Source organism: Dasypus novemcinctus, chromosome 15 (assembly GCF_030445035.2).
Source record: "Dasypus novemcinctus isolate mDasNov1 chromosome 15, mDasNov1.1.hap2, whole genome shotgun sequence".
NCBI classification, from domain to species: Eukaryota; Metazoa; Chordata; class Mammalia; order Cingulata; family Dasypodidae; genus Dasypus; species Dasypus novemcinctus.
Window position 1 is genome coordinate 23,312,364 of NC_080687.1, and position 19,035 is coordinate 23,331,398.

The 19,035-nt window shown below is 40.4% G+C and overlaps 1 protein-coding gene across 2 annotated transcripts in view; it reads left to right on the forward strand.

The window, feature by feature from the left end:
• Window positions 1–19,035, forward strand: part of CARS2 (cysteinyl-tRNA synthetase 2, mitochondrial) — a 70,396-nt gene that overhangs the window by 16,199 nt on the left and 35,162 nt on the right. For both annotated transcript variants that reach the window (XM_058276424.2, XM_058276426.1), the window contains 3 exons: window positions 2,217–2,346; window positions 9,103–9,236; window positions 12,219–12,286. In XM_058276424.2, coding sequence (XP_058132407.1) covers window positions 2,217–2,346; window positions 9,103–9,236; window positions 12,219–12,286 — 332 coding nt within the window. The remainder of the gene's footprint in view (window positions 1–2,216; window positions 2,347–9,102; window positions 9,237–12,218; window positions 12,287–19,035) is intronic.

Consider the following 19,035-nt stretch of genomic DNA (forward strand, 5'->3'; position numbering starts at 1 on the left):
TGTCACTGGGCATGATCTTGTACCTTGGTCATTCACTTTTCTTTAACAGAGATATAAAAGAATGTCTTCCTTTTCAAGAGTGATTTACTTCCATTGAGCCTATTCAAAAACAGTCCCTACAGAGGAGTTCCAGAAACGCTTTGAGCCTAACTAGAAAAAGTAGATCACCGTACATGAGCACCGCTTCAAAGGCTATCATTGTAGTGCATGCACACATTCTAATCCTGCAGGTAGAAAAGGGAAGTCATGCTCCATACCTAGAAATGTGGAGATAAAATGTGTTTAAGAAAATGCAGCTCCATTTTACAATCATATTCATATTGGTGGTGTGTTTCTTAATCACACCAGACACTTTCCCTCTCTTTACCTCTGTCCAAGCTGTCCGCCTGGAATGCTTGTTTTTCTCTCTCCCATTTCCTGGTGCATTTCTATTCTATTCTTTATATAACCTGCCTGGTACCCACCTTTGTGAAGCCTTGCCTCAGGAAGTCATTTCTTCCGCAGTACAGCTATGTCCTTTGTTTATTCTTTGGAAATACTAGTTGATGTGTTTGTCTTGGTCACTAGCTTGTGAGCCTTAGCGGGCAGGACCTCGATCTTACTCATCACTAGTAGATTCATTGCACTTGACTCATGGTATCTGCTTTATATATAAAGGCTGAGGGTCTTGAGCTGATCTGAGCTTTCTTGTTCCCATTACCACGTGTAGGATATGTAAGATAGGGCTAGTCAATCTATTGACAGTTGAGTGACACTGACTTGAATGTGAACAACCAACATTTACACTCATATACTCTGTCTCTAGGCTTTACTACAATGGGGCAGGAAACCCCTTTAAAGACCAGCTTTAATGTATTCTTTTTTTTTTTTATTCTCCCCCTGCCCCTCCCCCTGCCCTGCTGTTTTTGCTGTCTGCGTTGTCTTCTCATTTTCTCTCTCTAGAATTCACTGGGATTCCATCCTGGAGACCTCTTATGGGGAGAGAGGTTCCCTGTCAATTGTGCCACCTCAGTTCCTGGTTTCTGCTGTACTTCACCTTGACTCTCCCCTTGTCTCTTTTTTGTTGTGTCATCATCTTGCTGCGTGACTCACTTGTGCAGGCACTGGCTTACCGCACTGGCATGCTTTCTCTTCTTTTTCACCAGGAGGCCCCAAAGATCAAACCCAGGTCCTCCCACATGATAGGCAGAAGCTCTATCACTTGAGCCACATCCGCTTCCCACGTAATATATTCTAAAAGCTGTATAAGCTCCTAAATTTTCTTTTATTTTGACTTGACTCTTGGCAACCCAATTTTGACTCACTATATAACTTTCATTTTATTATTTTTTTAAAGATTTATTTATTTTATTTATTTCTCTCCCCTTCCCCCTCCCCGGTTATCTGTTCTTTGTGTCTATTTGCTGCATCATCTTTGTCCGCTTCTGTTGTCAGCGGCACGGGAATCTGTGTTTCTTTTTGTTGCATCATCTTGTTGTGTCAGCTCTCCATGTGTGCAGCACCATTCCTGGGCAGGCTTAACTTTCTTTCGTGCTGGGCGGCTCTCCTTATGGGGTGCACTCTTGCACGTGGGGCTCCCTTACGCAGGGGTCCTGCATGGCACAGCACTCCTTGCGCGCATCAACACTGCACATGGGCCAGCTGCACATGGGTCAAGGAGGCCCGGGGTTTTAACCGCGGACCTCCCATGTGGTAGACAGATGCCCTAACCACTGTATAACAACAATAAAACAGCTCATTGAACCTTTCTCTTCTGAGTTGGTTTTTTGTTTTTTGTTGTTTTTTTTTTGAGTATAATAAATACATTATACTCTCATTACATCTGGTTATCTTATTTGGAAAAACCACTCTGAAACAAAGATCAGTATAGCTTTCTCACAAAACAATAAGGGAAAATGTACTCAGGTCAGTACATTCCTCAGAAGCAAGCAACCCTTTATGTGCATTTGACATCTTTTCTCATTTATTTAATTTACTGAAACTAGCCCTCATTGTTGATGTACCTCATGCTTCTGGCACATTTCAGATAAATGTATTTGGTAGTAATCCCATTTATCATGTGGGGAAAGAGAAAAATATAGGAGTAAGAAAATGTGAAGTTGCATAAAAGAATGAACAGAATTTTTGAAATATGTTTCTTGTCATCTCAGTTTTGTAACAGTGTTTGTTTGCTTATTTTAAATTTTAATCTGCTAATTAACCCATTTTATTGGCAGTTGATTCTGACAAATGGCATGCCAATGATTTTGCCTTATGGAAGGCAGCTAAACCACAGGAGATTTCTTGGGCATCTCCTTGGGGAAATGGAAGACCCGGCTGGCATATTGAATGTTCTACTTTATCAAGGTAAGGTTTCTCTGCATATTTTATATTTAATATAAATACATAAACGTTAAAATATATATGTGTGTTAAAGTTCAAACGGTGTGTGATTTTTGTCAGCAGAGGGTGTCGATACAAGCAAGTTTAGTGTGAGAACCAATGCAACAAAGTAGGTTGTTTGAGAAGAAAAATTAGCACTAGAGTATGACTGTAAGAAATAAAACAAAACAAAAGCTATGACCGTTATATTTCTATACATCAGCACTTCCTCTTTTTAGTAGAAATAACTGTTTACTCTCTCAGTTCTTGATTTCCTAACCTATAAAAGCAAATTCTAGGTTTACCTTAATTTCTGCTCTGTGGTGGGTTTAGGAAAGCGTGTCTGTTGTGGGGCACAGGGCTCCATCCTCCCGCCTGAGCCAGCAGCTCCAGTACTCTTGAGGTGAGCAGAACTTCCCTCTGAAATAGAGTTCTCATCTACTTTTCATTGACTGATAACTGTTTGATTTTTATCTAGTCTGTCAGTCAACAGCCCAATTCCCTCCCTACCCCCAGAGCTGTGCTTGATCAAATACCACCTAGCGTCCTCCATCAGTTTTCACTTTTCTGACCCCTGATTCTTTGACCTGTCCCTTTCTACCAGCTCGTTCATCTCAGACAAGAAGTATGCATGACTTTTCTGTATTAGAAAATATCCAATTAAACAAAGATCCTGTGTTAAGATCCTGGATTTCACTCTAGCTACCATCTTATTTGCCTTCTCAGTGAATTTTGTTGAAAAAGTACTCTCTTCTCACCATCTGCACTTCTGTTACTGCTTGACGGTGTTGGCTGCTTTCTGCCCATCACCTCTGAACCTGCTCTCCCCGAGGTCACCAGTGACCCCACAGTCAGTGCCCAATCAAATGGATGCTGCTCAGTCCTGTGTGGTCCTTGTGCTATACCTTGTACCTTCTGCTTCTGGAAACTTTTCTCTCCTTGGTGTCTGTGGAACAGTTTTCTTCTGCCTTTTTCAGTCTTGTGTGAACCTTCTCCATCTCCTTTGTGTTCTTCTCTTTAGAGTGTCCCTTACATATTCTCACTCCCTGTGGTTCTTTCCCTGGCCAAATTCCTCTTTTCCTTTATGTGTTCTTCCTGTGTTATTGTGTTATCCTTCCTCTTCCTAGTTTTAACTGTCACATTTGTACCTGGTTGATCCTCTGATTTGTGAGTCCAGCTATCTGATAGGCAGAGACAATGGGGTGCTGCAAGGGCACTTCAAAATCACTATCTCTAAAGCTAAATTCACCTTCTTCTCCCATACTTGTTCCTTTTCTTGTTCTCCTTATCTAAGCTAATGACATCACCATCTTCTCAGTCACTCGAGATCAGAATTTGAAAGAGAATCTAGAGATGTGCTGTCCAATGCAGTCACCTCCACTCACACATGGCAGTTTAAATTAAAATTAAATAAAATTTAAAATTTATCTCCTCAGACACACTAGCCACATTTCAAGTGCTCAGTAGTCACATGTGCAATGGTTACCAAATTGGACAGCACAGCTATAGAACATTTCTGTCATCACAGAAAGTCATGACGCAGCCCTTTCTAGAACCTCTCCTCATCTCCTATAACCAACTGATCGATAAGGCTGATTTTTTTTGTTGTTTTTTTCTTCCCATCAAATTTATTCACATCTCCCTCCCTCTTGTCTGTACTTAGTTCTACTGGTCTGGATTCCCTTCAGCATTCACCCGGACCACTATAATACCCTCTTAGAGGTGCAGACTTCACACGGCCATCGGGCTGGCAACAAAATACAAATCTGAGCATGTAACTCTTCTGCTTAAACCATCACAGGGGCTCATTGTCTGTAGCGTGAAGTCCATGCATCTGAGTTCTTTGTGACATGGCCCTTAATGAATCATCCAGCTTCCTTTCTCACTACTTCTGCTCTGAGCTGTATACCCTGGCAATACCCTTCACCCCCACAGCTCTCTCTGCTCATGCTTTTTCTCTGCTGGGAATGTCTTCTCTTTGCTTAATGGCTCCTGTCTGTCCTTCAAGGCTCAGCAAAGGTGTCACTGGGCTGCACTGAGACCTCTTCTTGTTCTCCTCTCTTTCTTGAACATCCTTCTCTCTAAGCCCTTCCCTTATTATTTTGAAGTCATTTAACTGTAATGGAGGGCAGGGAATGTATTGGTTTCATTGTCTTTATCCAAGCCTTTCCCCTCCCAAGGTGCCCCAGCCTCCCACCTAGAGCCTAGCACAGTGCTTCTTACATAAGCACCCAAATTTGGTTGAACTGAACCGGGAGCTCTCTGGTCCTCTCTTGGAACACTGCAGGTGATTCTTAGGCACAATTTGGTCAGTGTTCCAAGAGAGGACCAGACAGCTCCTGGTCATAGGGCAGCATCTTGGTCTAGGGGCTGTTTGGAACAAGCCAGGAGCATGAAGTTCCTTTCCTCAGAAACAGTATTCGAATCCCGACTGTCTCCTGCCCTTTTCCTCCCCAGATCACATCAGTTTAGCCTACATTGTTGGCTGAAAATAAATTATTCGATTGCCTTTCTTAAGAGGAAAAATGGTTAGTTACTTAAGCAGGAAGCAGGAAAAGAGACAATAAAAGTACAATGTGGGTGATCTAAGTCACTGCTGAGTGTCTCCTCTTTCTTGGCTAGTCTTCCTGGCTCTCTCGGGACCCAGTATTGATTCTGCCACATGCTGCACCTGGGTCCAAGTCTGTCTGACTCTTTTAAGAGTCTGACTTTTCAGTGAGGATGCTGTCCCTAACAGAAAATCTTCACATGGCTCAACTTTATGGTTTTATAAGTTCCAGTAGCTCAGGAAAGAAGAGCTGTGGCCATTGCCCATCGCTGAATGCTAGCACAGAGAGTAGGTGGTGAACTCTGTTATTGATTAGATTTATAGCTTTGGACAGAGTTGTATGTAATAAAGGATGTAGGCACGCAGGATGTAAGTGTGTTCTCCTCCTGACTGGACAATAGCACAAGCAGGCAAGAGAGAGCATGAACATGTGGAAATTAAGTCCCAGGAAAACCAAACAGTTTGGATCAAACGAGCAGGAAAAAGGATCACACGATGGATGGCAGATCCCATGTCGTCTTGGACAGCAGGCTGTAGGCTGCCTTATCTTTGGTTATTGGGGTGACCTAGTACTTAGCAATGCCAAGAGGTAGGTGATGGATGTTGTGGCTGGTGTTGATATAGAGAAGGCGTCTCTGGTAATACAGAAGGAGTGATTACCTTAGATTATCATGAGTGCAGGAAAGACCTTACTGAAGAAGATGCCTTTGAGAAGGAATTTTAAGAGGAAATAAAGGGAAAAGGTATTTATCCCCCACAGAGAAAGTAGAGCAAGCAAAGGGCTGAAGGTGAGTTGGCTTTTTGTTCAGCAGGACTGGTACATTCATCAAATATGTGCTAGGGCTGCATGAATGTTAATTTGTGCAGCTTTCACAACCCGGTGTCATCTCTCTTGTCACAGGCGAAGCTGAAACGTGGATGTATGCCATGTGTTCAAGGATACACTTAACAACTACCATAGGTTTTAAGATTTTAAAGAAAGTCTTAAAGAGGGAGGAATTAAGTTGCCATTGTGGTGATACCGATGAGGAAACTAAGGCTAAGAGATGTTAAGTGCTTGCCCAAGGTCTCATAACTCATAAGTGGTAGGACTGCCACCTAAGATTTGCAAAGCTTTTTTCTTATAAAAGAAATACTTATTTCTGATTAAAAAGCAAAATTGACCAGTTTGGATTTGGAGCCTGCTCTCTGATCCTGCTCACCACGATTTTCCCAACTGACATCCTGGTGCACAGGCAGTTGACTGTTGGCCTGGAATGCAGGGTGTGTGAGAGGAGGGTGGGAGATGGCCAGGAAGCTGCTTCCCACATCAGTCGAGGCCAGAGTCTGTAGTACCTCCGTGGTCCCCGCCCACTTCACAGAGGTCCCACAGGTCGTTCACCATAAGTCAACTGTAGGATGAGAATGGTCGAGCCTCTTCTCTGCATGTCTCCCACACCACACAGGCGTTAAGACAGGAACTTAGCCCAGTAAGCACCAAATGAGCCAGCCTCCCTGAAACCTGGCAGTGGTGGAAAGATGGCCCACCAAGAAAGGGCTTTATATCAAGTAATATTTCTTTACTATTGGTCTGAGGTAAATTGACCACACATTTTTGAAAATGTTATGCTCCTTTTTTTTCTAAGAGAATAATTAATGGAAAACCAATCTTAGAAATTTTTAGTTCTCATATGTAAATGACCACAAATCTGCTCCCTTTTTTTCCCTCAGCGTACTTTGGGTCGCTTCTGATGTGTAATAATGATAGAGATACACTTGTATTCAAGTATTATTTAGTAATGTGTTTACACATCTGTGACATAGGCACAACCCCCTCATGGCTAAGGCCATTGCTGTGGCATTTTAGGTCTGTTATGTTTTTCCAAAAACATTACAGAACAGGAGAGACAATGTATCTGAGGTGGAGGGACGTTTAAGCCAGCTTAATTGTAGGAGCTGCAGCAACTGGAACTCTCATCAACTTCTGAATATTAAAGAAAGGTGTTCCAGTTAAAGAGATGGTGTTTGGTCCTAATTCCTTGACTCTGGACATAGGCCTTAGCCTTAGCATGTGGCCACTGCATTTGTGCCATTTTCTTCATTGACTTGTGAAAACGACAGTAAAACTGGCTTCTTCAAGAACTTTTCCCATCACTGTGTGTTTTTCTCCGTGGCTAACATCTTTATTTAAATCATTTCCACGAAAGATGATTCCAAAAGGAATCCAGTGACCTTGCAAAAGGCTGCCTCCCCAATGGACAGGTAGAGCCAGGGCTGCCTCCAAGTTCCCAGCGCTGATTAGGTTTGCGATTTCATATGAGCTTTCAAAGTCAAAGGCATCTTTTAGAATGCACATGTGACCCCCCTCCCCACCCCGTTGTCTGCTCTTCTATGTCCATTCACTGTGTTTTCTTCTGTGTCCGCTTATATTCTTGTCAGCGGCACTGGGAATCTGTGTCTCTTTTTGTTGCGTCATCTTGCTGCGTCAGCTCTCTGTGTGTGTGGTGCCACTCCTGGGCAGGCTGCACTTTTTTCACGCTGGGCAGCTCTCCTTTCGGGGCACATTTCTTGCGAGTGGGATTCCCCTATGTGAGGACACCCCTGCATGGCACAGCATTCCTTGAGTACATCAGCACTGCACTTGGGCCAGCTCACCACACGGGTCAGGAGGCCTGGGTTTGAACCCTGGACCTCCCGTGTGGTAGGCGGATGCTCTATCAGTTGAGCCAAATGCACTTCCCATACTTCAGATCTTTTTAAATATGAGTTTACCTTTCCACATTCAAAGCAGGCCCCATATGTACTCCTCCCCAATCCTGGTCTCTCGCACTTCACACAGGCAATCGCTTTCTCCTTCATAGGATTTCAATTTCAAGTAATCTTGGGGATACCCTAAAACTCATTACTAAAGATAAAAACTAACATACGATCTGCTGTGCTACACCATATTTCTGTAATAAAACTTAACCTCAAATGCGAACTGTGGATTTGCAGTTTTTCCTGAGTGAGGAGCTGCCTGTGGAGTGGAGTCCTCACCTTCAGCAAGAAATGCCTCCAGGGAGGGGGAGGGATCAATAGGTGGAACATGGGCGTTTTTAGGGCAGTGAAATTGTTCTGTACGATACCCCAGTGATAGATAACGTGACAGTATACATTTGTGGAAGCCTATAAAACCGTACAGCACAAAGTGTAACCTGTAAGGTAAACTATAGACTTTTGTCAGTGGCAGTACTTAAGTGTTGGTAAATCAAGTGTAACAAATGTACCTCACTAATGTAAGATGTTAATAATAATAGGGGAAACTGTGTGTGTGTGGAGGGATTACATGGGAATTCCCTAGACTTTTGGTATAATTTTCCTGTAAATCTAAAACTTCTCTAAAAATAAAGTTTATTATTTAAAAAAAAAAAAAAAAAAAAGGAATGTCCTCAGCTGGCTATGGCATCTTTACTTTTTTTTTTTTTAACTTTTTAAAGAAAATCCTTGCGTGCCTGCACCCCCAGCCTTGCTGAGCTCTCTGCTGGTGGAGGCCGTGCGTCCTCTGCCCCCCCAAGCTCCGTGCCCATCTGCAGGGCTTCAGTTCCCACAAGCTAGCATTGCCACTGTATTGTTTTTGCATATCTGACGTCCTCTGAGGCAGCCCCCAGTCAACCTGGACTATTCAAATTTTGCTTTCATTAGTGCTCTGGTAAAAAAGTTGTGTTAGTTTTGAGTGGTCTAGCCCAGCCTCAGTTTTTCCATCTGTCTTGTTAATTTTACTGTGCACTTTTGGAGAACATGAGGTTTTGCAAGAATGCATAATGTAGTGTTATAGCAGAAATGCTGACAACTAAACTGTGTTGCTTTGAACCCTGCTAAATAGTTTTCAAAAGCCAAATTTTAAATTCTATCTCTTTTGTAAAATAGGAAACCCACTAGACTCTACTTAGTAAAAATGAGAAAAGGTAGTTTTGTAGTTGTTTTTTTAACTATGTATTATTTCCAGAACTAAGTCCCCTTAAATAAAATAAAATTCTTGAATTTTATGATGAAGTAAAAATAGACTATCAGTTTTCATTTGCATCAATTAAATTATCATGCAAGTTGATTTAAAATTTAGACCCATTTATTTTATTCATTGCATGAAAAAGGGTGGAAGGATTAAATATAAGATGTGGTTTGGAGAAATATGTTGCTTGATTGGATTAATCCACTGCCACTACACTGTCTTGCAGTTTGGTGTTTGGAAGTCAATTGGATATCCATTCAGGTGGGGTGGATTTAGCATTTCCACATCATGAAAATGAAATTGCACAGTGTGAAGTCTTTCATCAATGCAAGCAATGGGGAAATTATTTTCTACATTCTGGTAAGTAATGACTTCAAATTAATTTGTTCTCTTTGAATTCTGTCATTATTGATGAAAAGCTACAGTTGGAAATGCCTAGATAAGCTAATAGGTTAAGAAATAGATCTGACTCTTAAATTATTTTTGAACTTCAGTAGTTAGATATGAATTTTCCTTGCATTAGAATAGCAAGTATATCTTTTTGGAGCCAAAATATCAACCGACTAGAACACGGAAACTGTTGTACAGTGCTGTTCTATAAAAGTTTTTTCCAAATTAAATAAATTTTTTTTTAGGCCAGTAAAAAGAATTTATTTGGGAAATGAGGGAAAGAACAGAGCTTGCTCAGAAATGGGAGAAAAAGACCAAAATACACACCAAGATTTGGTGTGGGTTCCTCTAGGCAGAGAGAACCCAAATTAAATTATTGAGGAGGAATGTCAAGTAGTATAGTGTAATAATAATTTTGAATATGTCATTTATAAGCTGTAATATTGTCAACATACATATCTGTCATCCTCTCATAACTACCTTCATTTCACTATTCAAAAAAACATAATTGATTACACCAGACAGCAGTTCTCAGAAGTAGATACAACATTATAAAATAAGTGATACCTTATTTAATGGTCATTTTAGAATTGCTGTAGCTGTTTTAGAATTTCCTTTGAATCACAGGAAGATTCATATGTCCAAATTTTGATAAAGGTCACGGGGCCAGAGTTAACTTAGTTTTATTACCTTTTTGGAATGGGCAGTTAAGGTATTTGAGACAAAGAAAGATAAAGAACACTTGACTAGGGGGATATAAAAAATCAACATTTAAAATGTAATAAATTATAAATAGCATTTCTTTGAGTGAAAGAAATTAGGTTGTCATGAGTAAGGTGACAGAGACACTCTAGTTTTATAACGTGCAATAAGATGCTTAAATTCTGCAGTAAGGGTTAATTTTGGTTTCTTTGCAAAAGTAAAAAGGTGAGGCCACTGGCCACAAAGTACACTTAGTGTAGTATTTTCTTTGTACCCCCAAGCTTACCATAGGAGTCCAGGAGACTGCAGAATCGAGTCCATTGTCACCATTACCATGTACTTCCCTCACACTACCCCAAGATTGTATGGAATGAATGACCAGCTCATTTCTATAATGCCTTCACGTTGTCTAAGAATAACACAAAGCAGAAACAGAGCTGGCTGAATAGTTATGTCTATGACTTAGGAGCCGTTTTCTAGTATCCACTTCATTTTCCTTGATAGAACTCACCATACCCAAAACCCACTTGATCTCTGCTAATGATGTAACTTTCTGGTTGATTCCCTAAAGATAAGAACAAAAGTCTTTAATTTTCAACTGATGCTTATGTGAGAAGGGTAGACGGCCACCACCTGTGAGGTAGACAGTTTCAAAAGTCACTCTTCAGAGAACCCTTTGTATTTCTGCAGTCAGGTGCCTACTCTCCATTTTAGAGATCCTGTGAAATAAAGTCAATGCTCCTTTGGCTTGAGGAATTCTAGATTTTATTCTTAGCAAAGTAAATGTGGACAGAGCCTGTTTGGTGGGGAAATCAGCAGGGTCTTTAGTCTGCAGAGCTGCATCTCAGTAATGGAGAGATTTGTTTCCTTGTCTCAGGCTCTGTATTAATGGCCTGAAAAGTTACAGCATCCTTCCTCTGCAGGTGCTTGAGCTGCCATAGACTAATTCTCTTAAGTGGGTTGCAGTTTGTTATTACAAAATGAAATGCAGTATGTTGTTTAGTAAAATGTGCATCCAGGCATCCAAAAGTAACTTAGCAGTACTAACACTTAACTTCTTCATCCTCTGTGAGTTAATAATGAGATATTTGATATATATAAAGCAGCAGGTCATGTTCACCTTTAAATTTGGGAATGGGAAGTGGTTTTTTTTTTTTTTTGTTATAACTTTTACCACTTAAGACACTAATCCATCCACTTCATACACTTTAGCTGTCTTGAAAAAAAGACACTGTCTTCTGACACACAGGATAATTAATATTTTTTCCTGAAATTAAGGAGTGAAAGATAGAGTTAAGAAGTTAAATATGTTTCATTTTCTGGATTTTGCCAACTTTAAAAAATTTAAAATTGTACTTTGTGTATGTGATGTGTTATATAGAATTATATTTTTTTTAGGTTTTATTCTTTGTAAAAGCCACATTTTAACCAATTCTCAGGAAAGATTGGCCTTGGAGCACTCTTATTTTTCAGGTAGAGTCAGAAAAAGAGGAAGGATGTTCTGCCAGAAAAAGCCCTCCCTTAGAAATAAATCTTCAAAAAATATGGTTTAGGAAAAATTCCAGGCTCAGATATAGACATTTCTTAACCTGATTTGGTTTCCCTGCTATCTTTCATATACATAGGGGGTGAAATACCATGAAGGTCTTGATAAATACCTGAAAGCAAACCACAATAGAAAATCTAATTAATCATACTCAGAGACCTACAAGATCACCTCTACAATTCTAAACGACCGTAAACAAGCTTTTATTATCCTGTTGCCTTGTTTGTAAAATGAGAGATTTGTCATTTCTTCAGGTGTTTAGTCAGTTAAATTAACGCTTCTAAATTGCAGGAAAGTGAAAAATGATGGAATGTTGCTGTCAGTGTCACGGTTATAAACTGTTGTCTGGGTTCTGAGAAAGCCTGTGGCACCCACATGCCCAGGGTCATCGGCTGCTCCCGGAGTGCTGTTGAGTGCACCTGAATCCAGTGAACGGCCATCTCTCTGTTACAGCAACCCGGAGGGGCCGACGGGAATGAAGACTGGGGCGGGGGCCTTTGGCATCAGTATATATTTTTTCATCTATATACAATATAGAACGCAAAGTGTGTTAAGCATTTCCCGGGAAACATGAGGTTAGTGTGTAGGCATGACTGTGCCTCAGGAGTCAAGTTTGAGAAGCACTTAGTACCTCTTATCCTCTTAGGAACAGAAGAGTCTCCTTCCCACCCAGTACAGAATTGATTATTTTGTTTTTATTTCAGGGCACTTGCATGTTGAAGGCAAAGAGGAAAAAATGTCCAAATCATTAAAAAACTACATTACTATTAAGGTAATGTGATTTTTCTGGGTTTTTTTTTTTGGCGGTTGTTTTGTTTTTGAGTTGTGACGGTGTACTAAGTCTGTTATAAAGTCATATGCATTGTATGAGGACAAAATCTCAGATTGTAGTTCTCCAGCAAATTTTCCCTGTAGCCTCAGCCTGTGTTTTCTACCTGCCAGTGTAAACTGCTCTTCCTAAGCTCACCGTAGCTGTTCTCCTGTCAAGTGTATTTTCGCCTTCTGCCCTCTTTTGTGTTAGCTTTCTTCATTGACTCACTCTTCTTGTGTTCCAAGTTTGACACTTTCTTCCTCTCTCTCATTAATAACAGTTTCATCTATTGAATCATATTTGCTTAATTCCTTCCCTTTCCTTTGCCTGTCCCTCCACCAGCGTCCTTCTATTGGGTGTGGTGGAAGGATTGTTGTTTTTTTTCTGCTTGCCTTGAGTGGGCGAAGAAGTGGTTGGCTTTTTCACTTACCTGAAAAATGTATTGTGCTGTGGTAATGAAGAAAGGAATATGACTTTCCATATTAATGGAAAACAATTGCATGAATAGATGAACAGCTTTAAAATAGTTGTTCGATGTGTCTTTGGGCCTACAAAGCCAAATTTAATTTTAGTTTCAAATTAAACTGGCAACAATAGTAACCAGACCTTTACTATCTATCCAATCATGAAAGCTCCTACTGTTAGATTTAAAATGAACCAAAAATGGAATGCTTGTCACAAAATAATTCTATACATTTTTCTTAAACAGAATTTTTCAATATTATGCAAATTTTCAAACATATAGAAAAGTTGAAAGAAACATTTGTTTTTGTTTGTTTTTTTGTTTTGTTTTTTTAAAGATTTATTTATTTATTTAATTCCCCCCTCTCCCCCCCCCCCCGCCCCGCCCCCCGTTGTCTGTTCTTGGTGTCTTTTTGCTGCGTCTTGTTTCTTTGTCCGCTTCTGTTGTCGTCAGCGGCACGGGAAGTGTGGGTGGCACCATTCCTGGGCAGGCTGCACTTTCTTTCGTGCTGGGCGGCTCTCCTTCCGGGTGCACTCTTTGCGCGTGGGGCTCCCCTACACGGGAGACACCCCTGCGTGGCACGACACTCCTTGGCGCATCAGCACTGCACATGGGCCAGCTCCACACGGGTCAAGGAGGCCCGGGGTTTGAACCGCGGGCCTCCCATGTGGTAGACGGATGCCCTAACCACTGGGCCAAGTCCATTTCCCTGAAAGAAACATTTGTATGTCACCACATAGCTTCAAAAGTTGTTAATACTTTGCTATTTTTTTGTTATATATATGGAATGTGTTAGTGTGTATGTCTCTTTGTATATATATATTGTTGTTGAACTATTTGAAAATACATTGCAGGCATCATGAATTTCTCTAAATAATTCAGCTTGTAACTCCTAAGAATTCGGGTACATTCCTACATAATCAAAACACCTAAAAAGTTAACAGTAACTTTTTAATATCTAGTCCATATTCTAATTTTTCTGTTTGCCCCCAAAGTGTCTTTTACAGCTCTCCTCCCCCAACCAGGATCCAAGCCAGGTCTGTGCATTGCATTTTGATGTTGTGTCCTTTTTCCCTTGCAGTCTACCACAGTCTCTACTTTTATTTTTCATATGACATTGACTTTTTGAAGAGACCAGGCAAGTTGCCTTGTATAACATCCCACATTTGGGATGTGTCTGTTTCTTTGTGGTATCATTTAACTTGTTCTTCTGTCTCCTGTATTCCTTTAACTGGAAGTGGGGTCTAAAGATTTGGTTTGATTGCAGTTATACGTTTTTTGGCACAAATACTTCACAGATGATGCCAGGTACTTCATATTGAATTCCTCTGGGAGGCCATGGTGTCAGGTTGTCTTACTATCAGTGATGTTAAGTCACTGGGTTGGTCACTGGGTTAAAGGATGACCCAAAGTCTTTGTACTGTAAAGATTTTTAATTCCTTTTTGTGATATTAAGAATCTAAGAGGTGATATTTGGGTACCACATGGGTATCTTGTTCTCCAGCAACCTTACACTTTGGTTTTAGGCCTTACCGTAACCATTTATTTCATTGATGATCACAAAATTGTAGTTGCATTGGCATTCCTCTTTAAAGAAAAGGATGTTTGTCTTTTTCTTTTTAAAATATTACTAGGGAATTAAGGGTTTGTATTTATTCAGTGTAATATTAATTCAGTCCTTGTTCCTTTTGGTGCTCATATATGGCTGCTGAAGGCTCTTCAGACTGGCTCCTGCGTTCCTTTGCAGTGTACAGTCCCTTAGTCTTTGCGTGCTTTCCTGCTTTCTGCTCATGCCTGCATTTTACTTTCCCTGCCCCAGACTTGCCTTTTCTGTAAGGAACCTTGTTTCCTTTGAGGGGTTAATGGAATTTTGAAACCAAGATCTGGGCACAAGGTCTCTTTATTGCTACTGGAGTGACCTTGTTTCTAAGCCTCTTCAGGGGACAAAGCTAGGGAGAGGAACGTAAATATACACATATGAAATCGATATTTTATTTGAGTTCATTTTGAAGTAGCCAATAAAAATTAATATTTTACAGGGCTTTTAAATGTTAGCTTTTTTTCTCTTACCAGAAATCTTTTTTCCTTATATAGTATTAGCATATCAACTCATTGCTTTATCTTAAGATATGCACAAAATAAGTAAAAATTTCCAATGTGTGCATTACTATTAATAGTAAAACTACTGAGTAAAGTTTATAATTTCTCTGCATTTTTTTAAGAACAGATTTACTTATATGTAATTCACATACCATAAAATTCATCTTATTAAAGGATGTTATTCAGTGGTTTTTAATGTATTCACAGAATTGTATAACCATTGCTACTCTTTAAAGAATATTTCATTACCCCCAAAAGAAGTCCCATACCCAATCCAGTCACTTCCCTCCAGCCCCTGAACTCAGTAGTTACCACTCAGAGATAAAGTTAATCTTAGCAAAGTCCCTCTCTTATCCCTTCCTTGGACCATTACACCCCATCTCTGTCATTTACCATTATGCTTATTTGTTTCTGGATTATCCTTCCAGTGTTTTGTTTTACAAAAATAAGCAAATTTGTGTATAAATTCTCATTTTCCCTTCTTTTTTACACATAAGATAGGATACTCTGTATACCGTTCTGTGCTTTCCGTTTTTCACTTAACTATTTAAGTAACATTTTAATCTGATAATCGAAGTAATGGGGAAGCAGATGTGGCTCAAGCAATTCGCCTTTCGCCTACCATATGGGAGGACCAGGGTTTGATTCCTGGGGCCTCCTGGTGAAGGCGAGCTGGCCAATGTGGAGAGCTGGCCTGTGTGGCAAGCTGGCCCATATGGCAAGGTGGTCTGTACAGCAAGCTTGCCTGGGAGGAGAGCTGGAGCAACAAAAAGAGACACAGGAGAGACAATAAGAGATGTAGCAGACCAGGGAGCTGAGGTGGTGCAAGAGATTGAGCACCTCTCTGCCACTCCACAAGGTACCAGGAACTAACCAGACAAGCAGAAACAGAAGAATGCACAATGCATGGACACAAGGAGCAGGGGGGGTAAATAAATAAAAAGTCTTTTGAAAAAAAGTAGTAATGTATTTCATTGCAGAAAGTTTGAAAAATACAGACAAGACAAGACAAAGAAATACTTGGTATAAAAATTAAAGCTATAGAATATGAAGAGCAAATCTCCTCCATGTTCCCGTTGCCCAATTTTTCCCTCCTAGAGTGACTGTTACTAACTTCTTAGGAATCCAAGTCTGTGTATGGTTTACATATCTCATAAATATATTTCTCTCTGTTTTTCCTTCCACACAGTGGTAGTAGTGTTTGGCACTTGCTTTTTTTTCACTCAGCCAATCTTTTGGATTAGTTTTCTACCACGTGGAATGGTTTCATTCTTTGGAATGACTATATGATAGTCCATTGTATGGGTACACCTTATTAATTAAACAAACTCCTGTGGTCATTTATATTACATTTTCTACTCAGGTATGGGCAGTTTTAATTTGATATTTCCAAGTCAGCATTCTTTTTAATGACCATTTAGTGGCTGCTTGTTGTCACATACCATGACCCGCAGTTTCCCCATTGTTGACCTTTTATGTTAGTCCTATATTATGTAGTCTACAGAGCTGTAATGAATATCCTTTAGCTAAATATTTATATGTATCTAATGATTACTTCCTTAAGATAAATAGCTCAAGGCAGAATTGCATATCCAGAGGGCATGCACATTCAAAATGCTTTGGATACAGCCTCTGCTAATTTAGTATCACTAATTTCCATTAGCGGTCTATGAAATGTCTATTTTTCACATCTCTTTCAACATCGAGTTAGAAGAATCCTAATGAGTTTAACATTTGTCTTGTTAATTTGGTGAAAAATGGTATCGAGTTTATAATTTCAATCTTTTAAAATTTATTGAGACCTGTCTTGTGATGCAGCACATCATCTATTCTAGAGAAGGAACCATGAGCGCTTGAAAAGAATGTATATCCTGCTGTTTTTAGGTGTAATGCTCTATAAAAGCCTGTTAGGTGTAGTTCATATATCCTATTATTTAAGCTCTCTGTTTCTTTATCTTCTGTCTAGATGTTCTGTGCAGTGCTGAGAGTGGTGTATTGAAGTCTACAACTATTATTTTAGAGTGATCTGTTTCTCCCTTCACTTTTACCAGTGTGTGCCTCATGTATCTTGAGGCACCCAGTTTAGGTGCATAAATATTTATTATCGTTATTTCTTCTTGGTGAATTACCCCTTCTGTTAATACATAATGACATATGTATTCCAACAGTTTTGCATTTAAAATCTATTTTGTCCAATATTAGTAACACTACTGCAGCTCTTTTTTGGTATTATTCGTATATTTGTATTATCTCTTTCCAACCTTTTATTTTCAACCTGGTTGTGTCCTTACATCTGAGGTGAGTTTCTTGTAGACAGCGCATAGATGGCTTGTAGTATTTTTTAAGCCATTCTGTCAGTCTGTGTCTTTTGATTGAAAATTAGTGGACTGAATTCCCCAATGTTATTACTGTAAGGGCATTTACTTACTTCATTTTATCCTTTGGCTTTCTGTTGTCATATCTTACTATTGTCTGTCTTGTTACCCTTTAAGTTACCCTTGCTAATAATCTTCATTTCTACACTCTTCTCCAAGTTTCTTGTCCTCGTTTTTTCCTTTCAGTCTGTAACACTCCTTTTAGTACCTCCTGTAATTAGTTTGTTTTTTTTGTAACATACTCTCTCAGTTTTTTTGTCTGTGAAGACTTTAAACTCACCCTCATTTTTGAAGGACAGTTTTCTAGATAAAGAATTATTGGGGGAAACAGACTTGGCCCAATGGATAGGGTGTCCACCTACTGCATGGGGGGTCCGCGGTTCAAACCCCGGGCCTCCTTGACCCGTGTGGAGCTGGCCCACGCGCAGTGCTGATGTGCGCAAGGAGTGCCGTGCCACACAGGGGTGTCCCCCGCATAGGGGAGCTCCGCGCACAAGGAGTGCACCTCGTAATGAGAGCCGCACAGCACGAAAGAAAGTGCAGCCTGCCCAAGAATGGTGCCACACACACAGAGAGCTGACACAACAAGATGACACAACAAAAAGAAACACAGATTCCTGGTGCTGCTGATAAGGATAGAAGCAGTCACAGAAGAACATACAGCGAATGGACACAGAAAGCAGACAACTGGAGTGGGGGGGGGCGGGGAGGAGGGAGAGAAATAAATGTTTTTTAAAAATCTTTAAAAAAATAGGTAGAAGAGAGATTATGAACTAAATTTGGAAAATTTATAAATAAAAAATTATTTAAAAAAAAATTTTTGGCTAGCCGTTTTTCTCTTTCAGTACCTTAAATACATCATATCCCTTTCTTCCTGCCTCCATGGTTTCTGAGGAGAGGTTAGCACTTAGTCTTCTTAAGATTCCCTTGTGTGTGATGTATTGCTTTTCTTTTGCTTTCAGAATCCTTTATCTCTGGTGTTTGTCATTCTGAAGAGTAGATGTCTCAGAGTAGTTCTAATTGGATTTATTCTGTTTGGGGTGTGTTGTCCTTGGATGTTGATATTTATGTCTTTCATAAGGGTTGGGAAGTTTTTGGTCATTATTTCCTCAGATATTCTTTCTGCCCCTTTTCTGTTCTCTTCTCCTATCGGCACACCAATAATATGTATGTTTGTGTGCTTCGTGTTGTCATTCAATTCCCTGATACCCTGTTGCAGTTTTTCCATTCTTTTATTTTTTTGTTCTCCTGTCTTTTCTTTTTTTTTTTTTCTTTTAAAGATTTATTTTTATTTACTTATTTCCCCTCCCCTCCCCCGGTTGTCTGTTTTCTGTGTCTTTTTGCTGCGTCTTGTTTCTTGTTTCTTTGTCCGCTTCTGTTGTCGGCAGCGGCACTGGAAGTGTGGGCGGCGCCATTCCTGGGCAGGCTGCTCCCTCCTTCGCGCTGGGCGGCTCTCCTTATGGGTGCACTCCTTGCACGTGGGGCTCCCCTATGCGGGGGACACCCTGCGTGGCGCGGCACTCCTTGCGCGCATCAGCACTGCGCATGGGCCAGCTCCACACGGGTCAAGGAGGCCCGGGGCTTGAACCGCGGGCCTCCCATGTGGTAGACGGACGCCCTAACCACTGGGCCAAAGTCCGTTTCCCTCTCCTGTCTTTTCAAGTTCAGATGCTTGGTTCTCCAAGTCACTAGTTCTGTCCTCCACCATTTCAAATCTGCTGTTATGTGCTGTATTGGTCAGCCAACAGGGTCCTGATGCAAAATACCAGAAA